General features: G+C 38.5%; 2 protein-coding genes across 2 annotated transcripts; both read right to left on the reverse strand.

Annotated features, from left to right (window-relative positions):
- Positions 1-2: 2 nt before the first annotated feature.
- On the reverse strand, positions 3-892 carry LOC108511535. Its single transcript, XM_017844428.3, has one exon. It carries the CDS (start codon positions 689-691, stop codon positions 422-424), a length of 270 nt encoding a protein of 89 aa, XP_017699917.1. The 5' UTR covers positions 692-892; the 3' UTR covers positions 3-421.
- Positions 893-3838: 2946 nt separating this feature from the next.
- LOC103713770 (crossover junction endonuclease EME1B-like) lies at positions 3839-21591 on the reverse strand. Its single transcript, XM_039132057.1, has 13 exons — positions 21239-21591; positions 19210-19280; positions 18971-19156; positions 18780-18856; positions 15055-15234; positions 14810-14963; positions 14617-14726; positions 12726-12901; positions 11609-11672; positions 11402-11520; positions 8926-9015; positions 4399-4513; positions 3839-4326 (listed from the first exon to the last, which is right to left on the reverse strand). Exons 1-13 carry the CDS (start codon positions 21589-21591, stop codon positions 4153-4155), a joined length of 1869 nt encoding a protein of 622 aa, XP_038987985.1. The 3' UTR covers positions 3839-4152.
- Between the last annotated feature and the right edge of the window lie 167 nt (positions 21592-21758).

Genomic DNA, 21758 nt, shown 5'->3' on the forward strand with positions numbered 1-21758 from the left:
CCTTTGATCCAAAGATATAATCTCACATATGGCATATGCATGCATGATCCTCCAATATTGCAAATTACCGAAACAGATCATTTGATTCACACACACACACACAATTCTATCATCACCATGTCCTGCCGCCACCGTCATCTGAGATCAAGCAAGCACGACTTTAATTAATAAGACCGAGACGGCTGGCTAGCTGGCCTTTGCACCTTCTAAGCATTATTACGGGACAAAGAGCAGCGGCACACGTCACCTCGATATTATGTGAATCCAATTATTTAATTCAAGCCATGTCCGACGAGCACCTGATTCCCTTCAATCAGGAGCCAGCCTCACGACCCCAAAACCATGCACGGACCCCTTCGACAAGAGACAAACACCATATATAGCTAGATTTTAAGACACAAGAGAGAGAGAGAGGCGTAGCTCAGAGGCCGGAGCCGATGTTGGTGAACTTGCTTTTGATCCACTTGAAGCTGTTCCTGACGGAGGACTTGAGCTTAGCCTCCGTGGTGAAGACGTTGTAGGCCGCCACCCGGCGTTTGCGTTTGAGCTCGGGATCGCTGGAGCCGGCGAAGCAGTCGCTCTTCCCGCTCGGCCCGTTGAAGCTGTAGGAGTTGCAGCGGCCCTCGTAGCCGAACCCACCGGAATTCGAGGACGAGTACGAATACTCGGGGATGGACCTGCTCTTCTCCATACGTTTGAGAGAGAGAGAGAGTGTGTGTGTGTGTGTGTGTGTGTGTGTTGAGATCGAGCAAGAGATGGCTTAATTTGAGGTTGCAAGGAAGAATGATGGATGGCTCAATGTGGAGCCTGGACATCGATCGTTAGTGGGGTCGTCCCACGCGCAATGCTGGAAGGGGCTCGCTCTCTTTATATTTCTACTTTCCCCTCGCTGGACCTAGGGTTTTCTTTTCTTTCTTTTTGTTTCCCAGACCACATGCCACCCCTTGATATTTATGTCCGCAGACGTGGGTTCTAACTCAGCATTTAATCTTCAATATTTTTTTTTTCATAAAAAAATATCGACGTCGAGCTTGTAAATCCGGGGTCCCCTTTCATTACCTCAGTAAATTTTGGTGGGGTCCCCTTGCATTACACCTTGAAGATTTTCCAGGTAGAAGCTAGCATTATTGTTCATCGAGAGTAAAGCACCAGGCATCCACCCGTTGGCATGTCATTTCACATGTATGGTGCGCGACATGACTGGCTACCTACTCCACATTCTCTCTCTCTCTCTCTCTCTCTCTAGTCGACCTCCTCAGTTTTTTTTTTTTTGCTGAAGGACCTCTCAGTTCTTCGACACAAAAGACTGTAGAGGAGAGATGGCCCTCACGTTATATTATATAGATATATATATATATATAGTCTGTTCTGAGTACATCGGAGGAATTTTTTTTAAGAAAAGGAAGGAAGAAAGAAAAAAAAATCACCTTTGAGGTCTCGTTGCGAAAAGCCTTATCCAGCCACATTTTGTTTCGCGATCTGCAATGCGTCGCATTATCTAATGCAAGGCGTTGTATGTATTCCGCGAGTTAAAGTATGCAGCAGTAAAGTGGTGGAGGAAAGGAGAATAAGGAAGCGAGGGGGGTGGGGTTTGATGTGATAAGGAACGCATTCAGGATTATCCGAGGAAAAAGAGAGCCTGCCGTATCCCCACCATGCAAGAGAGCTCGATCGGCAGCTGAGGGGGGGCACTGATTGCTTGTCAATTGGCGATGCATGAGTGCGTTCACATGGTGGCGGGCCCTGCACGCATCATCATTTCTTTCTCAATCTCGCACGCACCCACTCCTTCTCCTGCAGATATATATCCGCTCGTATGCATGCGATATCGGACATATTTGGATTAAAATTCTGCTGCCTTTCCTCTCGGTCTTTTGGTGGTGGTGGTGGTGCCCGCTGCCCAGTATCTCAGGCCGAAAAGGAGCACGGATTTAATAACTCGGCGAGTGAGGTCTCCAGCGGCCCACCCCCCGGGGTCCCAACCCAATCGTACCCAACACCCGCACTTCTCTTAGCGATCCCACCAGCGCATGGTCCTCTTTCTAAAATTCTCACCTCTCTCCTAATGGCGTCTAGCTCGCCGGAATCAAGTGACCAAAACTACCAAGATGGACCGCTCCAGACCTGTCATAGTTCCAACATTAGAAGGAGTGTCGCATGGGTCGATAACCCCCAGGTCGATCCTCTCTACCTAGCAGCAGCTTAAGCTTTTGAGTTGAGCATGATACGGGCTTCCAAACACAGGGTCCCACGCACGTTGCCTCCGCTACAAGATTTTATAATTTACGCCGCCTATCTATCAATCTATCTAATGTTTCATCATCAACACAGAAAGAAACCTTTTTAAGGTTCATTATTATCCATTATAATATCTGCAAAATAAAGTTTCGAGGAATACTTTACATTTAAATTGTAACATTTTGTAATACAATACAATAATGTAGATCTTTTTTAAATATTCATGATTAAGAATTAAGTTGCTAGGGCCTAAGCCAAAGCCCTATCATTATATTACCCCTATCATGATTATATTCATGATCCTTTTAACCAACACGTTCTCGTTCATTATGCCCACTGAAATGAACTAGAATACCCACCCAAAGTCCCAAACTCTAACCACCAATGCTGTCAATCAAGGGCTTGAAATGAGGTTGAAATGTTGGGCTTCAATGCATATAAATGAGGTTGAAATGTTGGAAACTACGATTTCAATTATAGGCTTCAAAATGTATAAATCCATTTGGGCATATGTAAGAAATGGAACAACTGAGAAATTGGTCGATTATGGCATGAAATATCTGGCAAGGCTTAGCATCAAAATACAATACGTGGAAAGTCGTTCAATTTAAGCTGTAGCAGAGATTAAAAATGGCCAAATTCCCTAATTTTGGCGTTGTTTGCGAACCATTACTAAGATCCTCTCGTGAATGATGAAAAATCTAGCCTAATATCTATTCTAGGGGAAAGGTAGAAGGCTACTAGCTTGATGGCTACGCAATTTGCCCTATATTTAACAATTCACATGTTCCAAAAGTTCATGAACAGTGGAATGTGCAGTTTGTTAGGTCCCTAGCGCTAGATCCTAGTTGATGTTTCCCTTTACTTTTCCAATTATTGTCAGCAAAAATTGAATTTTTCTTTCTTTTATTATTTTTAAAAATCTGCCAATCAAGGTTGTCGCATTAGTCAAGATGTTTTCTTCTCACCAATAGTTTGAAGATCTTCAATTACAGATTAATTCAAGGACCAAAAACCATTAGGAACACTAGCAACAATTCAAACAAGCCAGCATGAAGCTCAAACTTTTAAGAATTCAATTTTAAAATTACTTTTATCTATAAAACAACTGTTAATTTACTGAATATACCCAGCATATGATACCCTGTGACAGCAATAACTTTTTTGGATTAAAATAAAATAGTTAGTTTTATTCCATAAAGTCTTAATTCTGAAAACAGTTAAAAGGCTAATAGAGATCATTATTATGATCATAATATGTATGATGATCATTATGTACATTCAATTAAACATGTTCATGGCATTGACATTTTGAAGGTAGGAAAAAATTATCACCTGTAATGCAAACCACAGCAAAAACCTGGTCCATTCAATTTAGATCCCATGACAGCCCAGTATCAGCAGCAAAACTGTCATTCATAAATAGAAATACAAAATGACAACACCGAGAAATAATCATGTCTCATAGGCAGGCAGACAAGCAGATAATAGTTAACATCACATTATTAATGGATTTTCGATATTAGTACCTGTTGAAACCTCTCACATGGGAAAAAAACTAGTATTGCTTACAAAGATCTCACAAAGGTACAATTGTCACTTGCCGCGTAATGTGCAGCTCACCATCAGATATGAGCCCAATTATATTTGATATAAAATTTAGCAACAAAGATGTTATGCATCATAATCTCTTCCAGTCAAATATCAGTCAGCAAATGCATTCTTCTAGTAATAGACAGTATAAAACATTGGATCGTAATCGTAAAGGTTGCTTCAGATCAAAATGGAGATACGAAATTAATTAAATAACTCATACTACAATGTTCTTTCCAACAACAAAATGAACGAACAACATCTATGTCTCAGTATTCTAATGGTGACGAGCTATTCATTTTGTCTGTCATTCATAGACAGTTAGCAGCCAAAAAAGTCAGCTCCTTCCTCAACATCTTCAGTTTTGATGCCTCCACTTTGTGCCATGAGTATTCTATACACTCTCTTAGAACAGATCTCACCTAACCTCCTGTCTTCCTTGCCTAAAAGCCCTTCAATCATCAAATCTTTAAGAAGGAATTCTTTCTCGTGCACCTGTTAAATGCAGAGGAAGAGTTCAGCATATTTTCAGTGTAATGCCATTTCTTGTCTTCAAATGGCACTTACCGATTTATTTGGATCCATGTATACATTCAAAAGAGATCTCATAGTTGGATACTTTTTCCAAATGGCAATTGCATATCTTGGTTGCACTTTAGGAATGGATATTAGGGCCTTCAACCTACGTAAGAAGCAGCTGAAAAATGAGCATCATCCTTTATGCTAAGCATTTGGTCGGTAACAAAGAAAATTTACTGGTGCATCAATATGAAGAAACAGTGAACTGAAACGGAAGTATTAACAAAAACAAAATTAAATTGCAAACATTTTGCCAAAGAAGAAAAAAAGGAAGGGCCAAAAAATATTCACTGCTATGTTGACTCCAGTTAGGACATATACAATGATTACCACAATGACAAACTTGAAAGCTGCAGCATTTTATTCATAAATATGAAAGGTGCAGCTTTTAGGCTGAACGTACAAACATAGCCAGAACTCCGAAAAGCATACAACAATGAATGCTGAAGCTGTAGAATTCAAAAATCTTCCAATTTCACAAAGAACTCTGGATACATGATGACAAAATCAATTATTAGGACTTTTAAAAAAAAAAGGAACAGTAAAGACTCTAAAACTGTCAAAAATAAGATGGCATGTTATCATGCCCTCTTACTACAACGATTAAATATGCACCAACAAATACTTTTGATACATGTAAACATGCAAACCTGTATGCATACATCTCAATTTTCAGCCGTCGTCAAGATGTACATGTCTAATAGCACACACCCACATAAATTAACACATACATGTGCATATGCATAGAAAATACATGTCTCTGCATATAGTTGCGCAGACAACCATGCACATACTATATAATTGTACACAAATCTTATACTATCTTATTTTCAGTTTGATATGTTATCAAACTGAAAATAAGATAGTAATTCTGCACTTTTTGGGATCTTTCATTAGAAAAACAATATGACTTCATCCATGAGAAGTTCCAACTCTTATTTAAATTATTTCTGGAAGTTGCCAATTCTTGTCATCTGCATTCTTTCCGTATATATTTAAGCAGACAGAGAGAGGGAGAGAGAGAGACTATATGCTTTTTTGTGGTATAAAAATAGGAGCGTGTTATAAAAAAGTTGTTGCACATCAAAGTTGGCAGACAATTTAAATATTTCACTGCATTTGGAATTTCTTCACAACCTTAACTTTTCTCACGTGGGTGTGCTATTTGTTTTTTATGGGGTTAGTGACTAATTAATATCTTTTTTGAAGAAAAGGATTTTAGTGACTAAATATCAATCAGAACAAATTAACCCTTTGTGTCTCTTTAAAACATCGTTTAAGCATTGCTGCCACTTGAAGGACCTGGTTTGGTACTGTATGCTTACTTTCACTTTGATATCTGTTTGTTGATCTTTCTAATGAATAAACTTATGTCATGGACCTTAGATTTGTACAGGTCTTATAACTGCATTATTTTATCCACAAGTTCACATGACACCCTGATCTTTTCTTTAAAGCACATTTAGAGAAACATACAACCCTATTTTGGTAGGGGGGCCCTCAACTTAGCACGAACAAAATTACACCCAAGGATTGTTGAACCGAGCCGAACCGACCGGTTCAGCACAAATTCGCTATTAGAAAATGGTTTTGGCCACCTAGAGGCTAGAACCTGATTGGATCTGGCCACCTTCCTATCACTTCAGGGAGTCAAAGGAGATATCCGCTCTAGATGACAAGGAGGCACAGATCCAGGCTGCCATGCAGGCGAGCCAGGATGATCAGTGGCAGTAGAAGAAGGTGGCTAGGCATAGGGCTCGATTTGGGTTCTCGTTCTACGAGCAGTAGGACAAATTCAGAGTTTACGAGGACCTCCTCAATCAGAGAGGGCGTCAGCAGAGGCGGTGGCCGGATTGCATCTATACTGGAGGCTTTTGATAGCAAAAAAATGTCATCCAGAGAGATTTCACCAGGAGCGGCAACCCATGATTTAGATTTGCATGCCTTTTCCAGTAAAGAATTGAAGCAGCAAAGGGTTGACTCAACGCTGAAGAAGGATAAGAAGAAGGATATGTGGCGAGTTATTGAATTCCGATTCCACTTTAGCCACATTCCAGCGAATGTGGCAGACAATACATACTACAGGTCTGTCATTTCCTCCATACAGACTGTTAGTCCCGGTGTACATCCTCCAAACCCGAAGAACATTTATGGTGAGCTTATTGACAGCAATAAGAAGCTAGAGAAATAGATTGCTTCCTCCTTTCTTTCTCTCTCTCTCCCTCCCTCTCCCCTAGTTCTAATATGCTTCAAGTCGGTACGATACGTGCTAGTTCTATATGAACCGATGTCAGCTGGTACAATCCCCAATACCAATTCAATGAACCTTGATATATATAGGTAGTTTAATTATCTTCTACCGGCACAAACCCCTTAAGATATAAATGAGAGGCAAGAAAGGTTAGATTCAACGATCGCCAAACCAAACTAACACTAAGCTGAGACGGTTCAACAAGTCAGGTCGATTTAGTTATAATATCCCTCCTTGATTTGATGATTCGAGAACCTCAAGGGCTCTCTCGTTTGCTCTCTCTCTTCTCCACTAGACGCCACTTGCTCCCTCCATCTTTCATGCCACAAAGCCATCACCGGTAAGCCTCCCTCCTCTCTCTCTCTCTCTCCCATCCTCTCTTTCTCAAAAGCTAGGGTTTCTTCTTGTCAAGCAATCAAGGAGGATAAATCCCTCGAATTGTCCAATCCCCTGCAGTGGAGTGCTCTAAGGCCCTACCTGATCGAAGAGGGGTGCTGCGATTCACATTCGGATTCTCCATGATGTCTTACTAGGAGAAGAAGCTCATCAATGGACCCATAACCAATAAGCCTCCCCCCCTCTCTCAACCTTCCTCCCTCCCTCCCTTCCCCTCCCCCCCCTCTCTCTCTCTCTCTCGCCTCCCTCTCTATGTTTCGGTATGCCCCGACATGGCACAATATGAACCCATACTGTACTGAATTGATTGCCAGCCAGAATGAGCCCTGATACCAGTCCGGTGGACCTTGGTTAAACTAATATCAAAAAGAAAAAATTCCTAGCTTCAGAACTAGGTTAACATGTCTCATTATTAGCAGTATGTCAATAGCTATCGCTTAAATGTTCTAGCAACAAACAAAACATTAGACTTTCTTATTCTAATTTAGCAAAAATCCTTTGAGATGATGGAGGTCTAAAAGATAGGAAAATAGAAACAAGGGCAAGTGAAAAGACAAAGCCATCGCCCCTTGGTTATGTGGACCACTTAACCACATTGGGAAGGTTTATCACCTAAAGGAGAAATATTAAACAACTCTCAAGTGTTCATAACTATATGAACCTCACATCCACGCTTGAGCTCCTAAAGTACAATCTCAATTTGATGAACATTTATCCACTTCAAGATAAAGATTAATCAACCGTAAAGTATATATTAACTATATTAACTAATATCCATCCTTGAGTCGTTAATTACAGCCTATTGCATATTAAGAGTTCCCACCTGTAAGCAACACCAAACTAAAAGGTGTTTAGAGAAGGTTGACACTCAAAGTACATAACTAAATAAGAGTCTAGCTGAAATAATTTAGGTACTCAAAAAGACAAAACATTAATTGTCCCTGGCTATTCAGTCATGTACATTCATATATATAAACCGAGACACTTTTTAAGCGTGCATTTATGGTCTATGGATTTGAGCCACCATAATCCTACAGTTGCAAACACACAACATGGCCATGTACATTGAAAATGAACACCATTCATCATGACAAAACAGTCCAAATTGCCCCAAAACCCAAAATCAAATGTCAAAGGTTTATAACCTGTACTTATAATGACCAGAAATGGATAGTTGTCAATCATAGAATAAAAAATTTAAGCTATTTGCGATTTAGAAATGCATGAAATGAGTAAGTTTTGGGGGCTTAAGGGGCAATACTAGTTTCAAACCCTCAATCTGGCCTTCACAAGATAAAGCATGTGGCACTGAAACAGGCTGAAACCAATATTAGATGACTAACTTTTTATCTGTAAGCATTTCACAATGTTGATCATGTTCTACAGAGTACATTCTCAAATTGTAGGACTTACAATGCATTTTCGAATGCCAGCAATGAGTAGAATTTGACTCAATGCTGCATATGCTGAAGAAAAATACATGCACACACACACACAGGAAAAATTTAGATCCCGCATATGTATAAAGGAGTTGACCTATGCACTTTACCCAAATGAATGGATCTTAAATTTTCAAATGCCTCAAATTTTAGTGTAAAATTTAAGGTGCTCAATGATAGTTGAATTGGCTGCAATCATTCCCACCCTTTTCTCTGAAAAAAGAGGCTAGATAATGGTATCTATACACCAGACAATGATGATCATCAGGTAATGTCCAATCTCCATATTTCAAATCCATTAAAAGTTTAATGAACAGACCAACTTTACAAAGTTTACCCTCTTCAGATGTTGCTAAAGCAACAAACAACTAGAACTAATTATTAATATCAAAAGTTGATTATTCAGATACTAGATAAAGATTGACTCACCAGATATTTTTCTTAACAAGATTCCTGTCAATGAAATCCTTAGGAATGATGGACCCATTTGCATTTACAGTTAGCCATGTCAATTTCTTCCTGCAAGTATTGCACAAACAGTCAGGACACAGATAAAATTCAATAAAAAAGGTCAAATTAAAATATTTTCACTTAAAAATATTTTCTCCTTCTCTTGGATTTCTAGTCCAAGTACCCAACTTTGTACTAGTTGGTGTTTGTTGGTAAGTCTTTTTTTTTTTGAACTGCATGTTTGTTGATAGGGCATTTACATAATGCAATACATATGTTTAGATTTCATTCACCAGCAATAATATGTCTTCATTTTCCCTAAGCTACAAAACCAAAGAGTCAAAATTCCTGCTAAGTGTTCAAAAGATTCATACTACGAATACAAAGTAATTACAAGTAGCGCAAATGCCAAAAAGAATCATCAAATCCATTTCCCAATTGATACAAATTTCGGAAATGATTTGTTACAATTTGAGTTTTTGTTTCTGTATCTTAAAGTATCACAGGGTACTTTTCAATAATATTGAATGTCCTTCCACACCGAATCATGCCAAGAATCAATATTGAAATACGCCAGACACGTGTCCCAGTTTCCCTCTCTTCCAATTGGGTGCACAGATGCCCCTTAGAAATCCCCCCTCTCATGTCCTCTCCACGACCCTCCTCTCAGCAATCCCTAATGGGCTCCCAACTCTCACTCTATCTCCCCTCCCCCACCCCCTCTCTCTCACTCATTCATCTCTCTGTCTCTTCTCTCAGCTGGGAACTAAGGCTGGCTTTTGTGAAGAAGAAGAAGAAGGAGATAGGGCCTTAGCAATTGGATATGCCATCTTCAAGGTAAGCTCTTTTTCAATCAAGCAAGGCACAATCCATGCAACTTAAAGCACGGAGCAACTAAAAGGACAAGCTCACAATGCAAAGAATAAACTGAAAAGCTTAGAGTCTTTTGCACCGCTGCCAGTGATCAGTACAAAATCCTTCTCACAGCCCTTGGTGATGATTAGAAGCTGTACATTCATGGATCTCAAATCCTTCCATTTCTTCATTTGACCTCTCGTATGAAAGCTCAATTAAGTCTCTAGCTATCATGATTTGGTGAAGCCCTAATTTTCAAAGATATAGCAAAGGGAGGAAGAGGCAAAATATCATAGAACTTATGGAGGTAATCAAGGTCATAGTCTTCAATTTCAGAACAAAAGAACATGGTTGACAGTTTTCCCACTTCCCAATTTTCCACCATTTTTTTGCACAAGGACCCTCTATTTTTCAGTAAGGTCGTGATGGTGGAAACCTTAATCCTATTGCTTCATATATATAAGAGAAAGAACCACGATACAATGACATGGGACTATCATGACCATGATGATAGAAAAACTGGAGTAGCAACAACCTGTCCTTGGTCATTTGTACAATAACATGCAATTTCCTCTACTTAGACTCAAAGATGAATAGTTAGAGAACACACCAAAAAAATAGGAAATGCAAGTAATCTTTGCTCTTACATTGTTATGGGGGCAAAGAATCTAATGTTAGTTTGTTACTGCAGATATAGCTTTTGGTTCTAGCCAAGGTTCACAACCCCATACCAATACCATGCTGGTACAATATCAGTATGCTGGATGTAGGGGTCAATTCGGCGTACCGAGACTTAGGCCACCCCCCATACCAAAGTCTCGGTTCGGTACCGGCACTGCATGGTATGCCCAGTATGTGATATGCACCGATATGGCAAACCTTAGTTCTATCAAAACCTGATTAGTTTTTTTTTTCATATCAATACATAAAATTTAATGTAATTTAAATTGTCATCCAATTGCCTAAAGAACAATATTTGAACTCTTGAGCATCTTTTGGGTATTTTTTGTTGACAGGCCTAGAAACAGCTGCAAGGTTGTTGGTTCTTATTGCAGTGAACTCTTCGCAAGCACCAACCATAAACCTACAAAGTATAAGAAAAGACTTGGCCACCTAACAACAGTATACAAATTGTTATGCTAGTATATTTTGCAAACATACTTGTACCTTCAATTATATAAAGTGATCTGTGTAGGCAATTCATAGCAATGCCAACTTTAAAAGGTAGATATTCATGTAGTTTAAATAACACTCTACTTCTTACTGAGTATTGCAATATGTATCGGATATCTTCTTCTTCACATATAGAGAAAGTTACACTAAATTTATGGCCAAGAATTACCAATCCTATCAAGTGGTGAACATAAGTTTAACTTTTTACACATGTTAAGAAAATGACTAAAAAGGTTTCAAGGAAAAGCATAATAGAAGCAAATCCATCATATGAACTTAAAAGGTAGCCAGGCAGATCAACAACACTTAAAACATCTTAATTTGCTTTTCACTTGTATCAAGATTCCTCATAGTAATTTTCAGTAGAAAAAAAGCACATGCGCTTGAAAACTAGGTTCAAAAATGTCAGATGGTCAAACTTACTCACCTAAATTGGCAACTGGCAAGGCTAGATGTCAAACCAACAACATGTTCAGCTAGGTCAGCTTCATCTATGCATTGCCTTGAGTGCACTCTAGTATAATGAGTTGTCAATTTTGACAGAATCTGCAAAAGACCAAGTATTAGATATCTATCATATAACTTACTACATTGTGAGCAATTCAGGAGCCAAGATTTCCATAAAGAAACAAACCTCCTCAATTGGTGGACGTTTCCAACAACTAACATTTGATGGATTCTTGTACTGACTTTGTTCACTTAAAAATGAAAACAACTGGTGTTCAAATGACTGTAGCACTCAGACTGAGATCAGGGAAATAAATATAATAGCGCTGTGTAGAACGTGGAATGACGATAAAAGGAAAATTGACATACGTGCAGCTCAGAAAATGGATATCTTTACAAAAATTAAAGACATAGATGATTATTAGATTCGATCTTGCAGCTCATAGAAACAACCAAAATCAATATGAAGCAGTAGATCACAAATGTATTGACTTTCTTACTTCAAAAATCTGAATTATACAGGCACAGGTGACTCTATGTAGCTAGGTACTTTAAAGAAAGAATATTCTATGAAGCATCAGATACTCATAACATGGTATGAATAATACAAAGAATTTCATTAGAAAGTCATTCCATTCCATGACTTAAACATGCATGTGAAGGAGATTAGACGTGAGTTACCGGAATTAATAAAATGTAGGAAAAGTAAATCCATCTTAATTCCTGTAAAATGCACACGGTATGAATTCTGGAGTCAAGAAAGTACTGCTTCAATGGGCTTAGGTGATTCATAAATAAAAACACTAGAAAATTGATATATCAAAAAAAAGAAACCTTAAAAAATCAATATTTTATGCATGCGCACATGCATGTGCGTGCGTACGCATTTGTGTGTGTAGGCATGCATGCATCTGTCTTTGCATGCAGGCAGGCACACACGTGTACAAATATCTGAGTGTGTGTTTAAATATCTATTATGAGTATCTTACCTTGGCACTCCTTTAGATTTATACAGTCCAAAGTTGTTGCCATAACCAAGACAGACAAAGAAACAGATGCGAGAGAGAGAGAGAGAGAGATCGCTAATAAAATTCCACATGTACAAAACAAAAAATATGACAAATTGTACAACATTCTAATTTAAATTACATCAAAGAGGCAGACTGATCTAACTGATACGTTACACATGCAACAAATGAAATAATAATGTTGAGCATATATAAATACCAATGCAAGGTCAAAAATCATAAGCTGCAAAAAGAGAAAGAACAAAATTATAGACAAGTGAACCAAGAATGACTGACCGCTTATTGATGTAACTCATCAATTTGTTTGTCAGGTAGCAAATTGTGAATGATGGATAGTGACTTCGTACTCTATGGATGTGATCAATAAGAGACTCACTAATTACAAGATCACAAAATTCCTCTGCTTGATATACAAATAGTATGTAGGGCACTTCCGATTGCGCCGATGAAATCTGCAATTTATAGTCAGTGCCAAATAAGTGAAAAATGATGTAGTGTGAAATAATTGGCTTCTAAGCCAGGATAATTTAAAAAAAGAAATAGGAAGAAGAATGTAAAGTGTCCAATACCTACTAGAGATAATACTTGGAGAACATAACAACAGTAAGAAAAAAGAGGAATCATTTTTGCAATGTTAAATAATGAATGACTCTATTGGTACCAGGATAAAGCATATGTAAATATGAGATATCAACACAATGAAACAATCAAACATCAAACTAACTAAATAAAATAAATGATTAGTGCAATACAAGCTGCTACCTGATCCGCAAACACAAGGATAATGCAATAAAAGCAGGGTGGAGTACAAAAGCAACTAAATCTACCTGATATTGCTTGCTAAGTTTATTGTAAAAAAAGAAAAAAGAAAAGAAAATCCTAGGTAACCGTAACATATCACTTAATCAAATTTCATTTCAAATAATTGTATTATCAATGCTGCTATTCTAAAAATTCATCAAAGAAAAAGGAAATGATGGTAGAAGAAAGTATAACCAGATATCATGCAAGCAGCAATTTAAGATACACACGAAGCCAAACATCAGCGAGTCCCACTTCATACCAAACCTGTCCCCTTGTATCAACACCAGTCACAATCAGTCCAGTATTTCCTTGCTTATCAATATATATAACAATATAAACTCTTTGTTAAAAAAAAAAAAAATCAGTTCCCAGATGATAACAGAATCTCAGAAAAACCTATAGCCGACCAAGGAATTTACCAGATATAATGCAAACAAAAGTACCACACGATGGAACTAAACACTGGCCAGGATGGCTTCATACAAGTTTGCATTAATACCGATCGTATCCAATCCAGTATTTCACCATGAACCAAAGTTTGACTGATTCATGGGGAAAGGGGGTGTTTAGCTGTGTATGCTGGTCAAAAGACGCTATGAAGGGGTGGTATGGGCCATTTTGACCTGGTATGTATCGGTATAAACTGTTCCAAGCTAATCAGAGTCATTTGAGTGCTATAAGACTCATCTAAGCATATCATTTGAATTTAAAAGTACATATAAAGATTTATGTTAAAATGACTTCTTCACCAGCACTCAAATTCCTCTTTCCAAACCAGTCTCGAAAGTAGAGAGAGAAAGAAAAAGAGAAGAATAGGGAGATATAGTAGAAGACAAATTTAGTAAGGTTCACTTGAAAATGTATTAGCTTTTTCATACCGCCAAGAAGGTATTTTTACGTGTTTATGCATGTGTAACACAATAATCAGAAAAAAATGTTTGTGAAATTGATCATACAAGAACAGTTGATCAAAGGACATCTTAAACGAAGTCAATTTTTTTCATTTTTCCTGATACTTTTCCTCTTCTGTTTTTATTATTTTCAGCTTAACACAAGATGCCCAAACTTGGTTCATAGACTAACGTAACTGACCCATGTACCAGCAAGTACTAGTGCAGGTATTGCAAACCAGCCATGACTGATGCAGCAGCCAGAACTGCATATATATTTATTGGACAAATGATTTCTACGCATGCACAGATGTGCACATAAAGAACATGTAACAGAAAAAAAATAATTAAATAAGATCTAAAAGGTTCAAACTAGCTTGTTCTGCAGCAAAATGGAATCCATTTAGTAGCTAGAAGATGAAATAAAACAAGGTAGAACACAAGCAACTTAGCAAGCTTTTAAGATCAAGTACCTGAGCAATTTTGTCAGGCACATTCATTTTCCACATAATTGACCTTTCGATTGGATTAGAGGTTATACGAAAAGAAAGACCTTTTTCCGCAAACCTGGTGAGAAGATGTCCTGAAGTACACCAAGATAACTAACTTGATGAAATTCATGCAAACATTCAGAGAAGTATCTGATAGTTAAAGGATTTGCCGTACCTCCAACTAGCCCATTTTCAACAACTTTAGCATCAAAATCAGCTACAACAGATTTTAGCGCATATTTCCCCCTTTCCCATTTCTGCTTTTCCTTCACCCATTTTTTCGTCTCCGCCTCTTCAGCTTTCAAAGCTTCTTTCTGTAATTTATCTTGCTGTACAATAAAATCAGCAGTCACTTACCTTGAGCTATGTGATTCATATTCATAATTCCATAGTTCAGCAACAATGCTTAGTCTGCCCGACCTGCCTCTTTCTTTTTCGTTCTTCAATTAAACGAGCTTTTTCTTCTTTCAGTTGCTTCTTCCTCGCAGCTGGTTCATTCTTATTATCTTTAGCAGCACCAACTGCTGCATGATTTCCTTTCCGCTTTGCAGTACTATCTAATTGCCCCAACAAGTTGTGCTCCTCCTCATAGCTTGCAGCCTGCTATAGAGACTCAAGATTCCATGTTGCTTTATTATGTATTATAACTAGGATGTGCTTCCATATGGGGGGAAAACAATCTTTAATTAATAATAATATTTAGAATAATTGATCTAGTCAAACAACAGGTTCGTACACAACCAAGATTCATAATCAATGTGTGCAATTCATAGTCAAGATCCACTAAATGCAAAGGAATTAGGGACATCTTTAAAAAGCGTCCGAGATACACAACCATGACCCACCAAGATCAATGCCAATGAACTCAGAAATATGGTGCCCTATTGATACTAAGAAAAAGGCTGATAGAAAGATAAATTCAGAACTAGTAGCAGGAAACATCTACCTAGCGCAACGCAACTGCTTCAAAAACTCCTTGGAAATTTAAACCTTCGCCTGCTTCCTAAGCGCTTCCCTGCTTCTTCAAGAGTGCTTAAATTAAACACTTCCCTACACCAGCAACCCGCTCCTGATCGCACTCTCAATTCTGGCAACTAAGGTTAAGATTTCGGATGGCCTAAGTGCTTAACTTAAAGTAACATCTGATTCCTTGAATCTTCCAATGGGCTAACTAGTTAGATACCATTTAATGTTGCTTATTTGTTCTCACCTTGATTCATCACCTTTTTGTGAGATTTTTATGGTTCTTTTCTACTAATGCAATACTCACCGTTTGATATATCTCAGTGAAATTTATTCAGTTGACAAAAAAGAAGAAAATTCAAACACCTACATCATTTTGTTTTATGGCTAATATATGCTGTCGAACAGTATTTAACATGTAACGTCATCAGATATTTGTTCATGGTGATGCATATATGTCATAAGAGAAACAAACCAAAATTATCTATCAACATAAGAATCCAAGGTAGAAAATTCTTGAAACCCAAAATTCTGGAGATTTTATAATACTTTCAGCCACTTCTACCATGTTGATCTTGTCCTCTAGCATGCAACTCAACTGAGCTTAAACCCTCAGCACCAAATACACACATGCATGTTTGTGTGTGTGCATGCACGCGCGTGCAGCACAGCCCACAGCAATTGAGTAATTAACTTACCACAATTTTATGCAAGCTGGAGTCTGCTTCATAAGCCTTGGTCACATGCTGCATTTCCTGACTATGAGTGCTGCAAAGGATAAAGATACATCTAACAATTTTCCCTTCAAATGATATATTGAATGGACCTGTGGCTTCCTCGTGATCTTGAATGAAATACTGGCATGATAACATAATATTTATGAAGACCAACAAGAAAGTATCTCAATATGCTCAAAGATTTGTATTCGCGGGTGGGATGTTTAATTGCAGATGTGTATGAGACCCCCCAAAAACCATGTAGTTTCTCAGCCATATTGCAGGCCTGAATAACCTAATGAATCACCAGGTTGCACTTCAAATGTAATTGAATCGTCGACTTATGAATGATAATCTTAATCTAAATACTCAACCTAAAAACACAAATTTGCAACAGGGTGTGACCAAGGGGTTAGTGTTTTCAAAGTCATGAGTTTGTAGGTTGAGTTGAGTCAAACCTAGCTACGTTGGGACAGGTCATCTAATGTACGACTCATTTTAGATCTAAGTTAATACAGGGTATGTTAAACTAGCTGGTAGGCAGAAAATGGCCCAAAACCAACCTAGTTTTTGAAATAATCCATTTTCAAATCTGGACCCAAACTGCTGGTCTGAAAAACTGAGTCAGGTTGGGCCTAAATGGATTTGTCATGTGTTGACATGACTCATTTGGATCAATTTTATAGCTTGACATACTTTTCTTTACCTAATGACCCTCCACTCTTTCTAGAATGACCTAGGATTGGCATTGGCAGTGCTAAAGTGTTAATGCCAGCCCTTGACCCAACTGTGATAAATCAACAGATCATCCATCAAAATTCAAAAAAGTTGACCGATGACTGTTCATGAAGGCGAAGACATCAACTCTCAAATGCAAAGATTTTGATGGTTGCTCAGATAGATTCATAATCGGTATGCTGAATTTGTTGATCAGAACTCACAACCAGCTTTCTAGGTCACTAGGATTCCTTGGCTCCTCCTAACCTCCTTTCTCACACACCATTCTTCCAACGGGATCCACCGACATCTAGAATGTTAAATTCAATTTCGATGGCTCAGTAAGGCAGGGTTCATCCAATGCAAGCTTCATTATTTGTGACAAGCGCAGTCGAATTGTGGTTTGCTGAAGCTGTGCTGCTAACAACTTTGTTCTGAACTCATTATTTACTTGGTTTGAGGGGGGGCTCTGCCATGATTAGTTCTTGGATACTCACCAGAAAAAACCATGAGATACCAACAATCACTTCTTGACTTGCAGCAGGGGTCCTAGCTTGTATCTCCCACAATAGTAGGGAGGGTAACCAACCAAGTGGCTGGCTAGCCTAGGTACCAATGATTGAGGCGAAACCCACAATCTGGATCCACCACTTCCCTCTACGCCTCCTAACCCTGGCAAAGGCTGATGCCATTGTATTTTTGTTCATTCTGCTTAGGGTGCTTAATTTCTAGCCAAGGCAAAACTAGCATCAACCATCTATCTTGGTGACCAGTTACTAGTCAAGGGCAACTCTAGAAAGAAGAACTTGACATGTACCTAGAAGGCCAGTTGATTGATACCTTATTGAACATCCATTTGAAGTTTATATACCCTAGGAGAATCAAATAGAACAGTATTCTGAATCCAAAATAAATGAACTCACAACCAAAATGTTCCTTGTCATATTACGGGACTCAGCTTAGTAAAGTCAATCTAAATGAATGGAAAGAAAAATTATGTGAACAACACCTCCAATGGCCTCATCTCATCATTCAACATCATAATTATAAAGAATGAAGTTTACAGGGACCAGTGAACCCTAACTATAAAGGTCAATTAGTAACTGAATCTGAAATTGGGTGTGTAAATTGGAATCAATTAATAATCCTACCTAAACTCCTTACAACAAATATAATCAATATTTGATGACCAAAATGTCTTATCAGGCATCAACTTACATATACTTAATCGAACAATACAGATAAACATAAATTTCAACATACCAAGCATATGTTTGATCAATGCATAGATTTAGGAAACAACAGAAGTTAATGCAATCAAAAGTGAGATGAGTTGCTAATGCTATTATTGAAAAAGAGAATCTACGCATGGACCATTAATGGAATTATTTAATAGTAGGAATCAGATAGTACTATTCATTAAGATCTTGATATTTCTTTTACAGAACTAGTGTTTCACATTAATGTCTCAGTCTAGCAAAACGAGAGAAGAGAAGCTTCTTATCACTAGCTAAAAAGCAAATACTGAACAATGAACGAAAATGCATTCTCCTAAGTAGTAAACTCTCACTCATGTGAACTCGTTTTTGGGGAAGGGTTTTCAGGGAGAGAAGCAATGCTAGGAGAAGTTATCATTCTTGTAAGTAGTAAAATGGCATAATTATAGCTGTCAGTGATATCATTATTCATTTACTTTTCTTCAATACACAGCTTATACATTCAAAGAGGACAAAATTAACATAAAATTACCTGGAGAGTAGAATCTTCTGCCAAGGTATGACCATGTGGAGGGCTGTCTCCAAGAATCTGTATGAAGTTTGTGGCACCTGACAATTTACAGACCATCGCTAAATCAAAATAACCACCAAGAGACATGATTGAACTACCATTTGCTTTCATCTCAAAACATTTTAGAAAGCTCTAATTTCTAGATTACATACCTCTGCTACCATCAAACGATCCATGGTTAGTAATTCTAGGAATAACTTCATCATTTGTATCATTTCTGCCTGAAACAGCTTCATCTATTGTCAAATACAATCTGGAATGGTCTTTTCCGGAGCCTGTACCTACTGGACTTTCCACCACAGGGAAGTCAGAATTATCTCTGAGTGCTCTGCCACTTCACAAGCTGCAGTCATGGTTCTTAAATTTTTTGGACTTCCCTCATGGGCATTGCCTTCTGACTCATTGTCTGACTCCAAACATATTAAACCAGTAATTCCTGTCAAACATAGTGATGAACGAAGACTGCAAATCAAACAGGGTAATCATCTTTAGATAGAATGGGGCAGAGATATCAAACAAAACATAGAGGGGAACAAGTCTTGTCACCACATGATAATTGATTTACAACCTGATGACATGGGATGCTTCACAACATATAAGTTTTAAGTCTCATTACAGGACCCCGTACCAGTAATGTAGATGTACGGGCCACGTCGATACAGAATATCCCCATATTGACAAATGGTATGCTGTTGGAGTTAGCATAATAGTTGCACCATGTGTCAGTATGCACCACAGTTGGCATGGTATACCCATATTGGGGTGTCATTACACCCCATACCAGATAGATACGGTATGCCCCTAACCAACCAGTACAGGTCAGTACTTAAAACCATGCCAAGAACAATGATCCCCAATGAGGAATGACAACCATCACTATGCTGTAGGGTGCATATCTTGATTTTTTTTTAAAAAAAAAGAATAACTACACTAGAGGAGGAAAACCAAAACGAAGAATGGCATTATTACAATCGTGAGATGGGTCAGTGAGGAAATGAGAACAGCGGCTTACACCGTTTAAGGGTAGGTGGAGATCAAGGTTGTCAATATGGCTACATGGTTTCTAGGCACCTCCACCTCTGATGCAATCAAGTAGACTTTTGTCTAGACAAAGCATGTCATAATTCTAAAAGCATGGAATTTGTAAAGGAATAATTTACTAGTGCATTCATGTCAAAGAAAAAAATATTGTAAACATAAGAAGAAGCATATGCACATTGATTTTAAGAGTAACGCGTTGCATTCTCTGCAGCGCTAAACCATTACAAAACAGTAATATAATGATATTATTTCTTTTAAAGCTGATACATGCTCACTGAGATATTTCTTTGAATGAAATTCCATTTCAGCAGATAACAGTAAAGAAGAGGGGTTAAAATAACAAGTTTTGAAAATATTCAAAAAAGCATTATAACATGGCCATCCTCATGCATGTCAAATTTAAATAAACATCAAATTTTCAGTTAATATAGTCCTAACTTAGCCAGCTAATTATGCATCGCAACAATGCCAAACATTGCTTTTTACACCATACTAAATGGAGGGGAACAAAGAAAAGAAACATATATCAGAGCTAGCCAATGCAGAAAGACCCTTCACACATCCACATGAGTTACCCTTAATGCAAATGCTGACCAACAAATACGCATTGTCTACAAAATTTCAGGTATCATGGTTCTTCCATCAAAGCTTCATATATCAAACCACACTATTAAATGATTGCATATACTTGTGAGCTTAGGCAACCTCGACATCCTCACTGAAGGAAACGGTTCTGCCATGACTATCCTGCTAAAGAACAGCACATGACACCAAAAGAGTAAAGAAAACATCACGATTCTAGGGTGGAAATCTCAATGTGTTTAAAAAGAAAAAAAAGGAAGGAAAGAAAAACATTCTGTAATTATCATGCAACTCTAAGAATTTGGACTTGCCCTGGCTAGCCTATTGCTTAGTGTCCCTAGCATTTTGCAGAGAAGGATTGTCTAAGAAACCATAAGCGTGCACAGACAAGCAAAGCTTGAACGAAATTTTTCTAAAAGTCTGGTATCATTCTGAACACCCGTATGGTCATACTCCAACTTAGATGATTTCTTTCCTCATATTTTCTAACCCAAACCCTTTCTTGGAGGACATGATCTTGGCTAGAAATCACATCCACATCTGAATGCATCAGTGAAAGGAAGATTTAAAAAGAAAAAAGAAACATCAAAATTCTAGATATATTCAATCTTGCCCAAATACTGGCATCTTACTCCAAGAAGTATCCACAGAGCATAAATCTTCAACAAAAACAAATATCGCTACAAGAAAAGAAGATGCGAGCAAGAGGTCCAAGATGTGATCGTTTTCCCAGCACAAACATCGCGTTTGATTCAAACAAGCATAGAGAAGAGAAAAGAGCAGGTCGGTGGACTAACCGGAGAATTTCCCCGACGAACCGCTTGCTGGATTGGAGCGAGCAAGGGTACACCGAACGATGGAGGCATCGGAGTCGAAGTCGTGATCGGCTGGAGAGGGTTTCGGCTACGAAGGAGGGCGTGGGGTCCCGATTGGGCTTCCGAGGGGTGGGATCGTCGTCGATCACAAGAAGGAGTGGAGGCACTCCTCCTCCAACTCCACGGCCACCGGCGCCGCTGCCATGGTCCAACTCTAGCCTCTTCTTGAGAGGAGGAGGGGATGGAGAGAAGATGGTCGCGTCGTCGTCGCGGTCATTGTGGTCGTCATCGGATGGGATCTTGACGGCGAAGGGCGGCGGGCAGTGGTGGCCCATCCCATTCCGACGCTCTGGAACTCTAAAGGGAGTCCCTTGGGGACGGCAACGGGAACGGGAAAAGGGAGGAAGGAAGAGGACTGGCAGAGAGAGAGAGGGAGAGAGGGAGGCGAGCGCCGTTTTAATTTTTCCTTGAAGGCGGTTTAGGGCGGACCCGATTAAGAAAA

This window comes from Phoenix dactylifera, chromosome 11 (genome assembly GCF_009389715.1).
Source record: "Phoenix dactylifera cultivar Barhee BC4 chromosome 11, palm_55x_up_171113_PBpolish2nd_filt_p, whole genome shotgun sequence".
NCBI classification, from domain to species: domain Eukaryota; kingdom Viridiplantae; phylum Streptophyta; class Magnoliopsida; order Arecales; family Arecaceae; genus Phoenix; species Phoenix dactylifera.

Coding starts and splice junctions, on each gene's coding strand:
- LOC103713770 (XM_039132057.1), bottom strand. CDS start 21,591: ATGGGCCACCACTGCCCGCCGCCCTTCGCCGTCAAGATCCCATCCGAT. Junction 18,857..18,970: donor ATCGTTTGATGGTAGCAGAG/GTATGTAATCTA, acceptor GTAAATTGTCAG/GTGCCACAAACTTCATACAG. Junction 11,521..11,608: donor AACGTCCACCAATTGAGGAG/GTTTGTTTCTTT, acceptor GGTCTTTTGCAG/ATTCTGTCAAAATTGACAAC.
- LOC108511535 (XM_017844428.3), bottom strand. CDS start 691: ATGGAGAAGAGCAGGTCCATCCCCGAGTATTCGTACTCGTCCTCGAAT.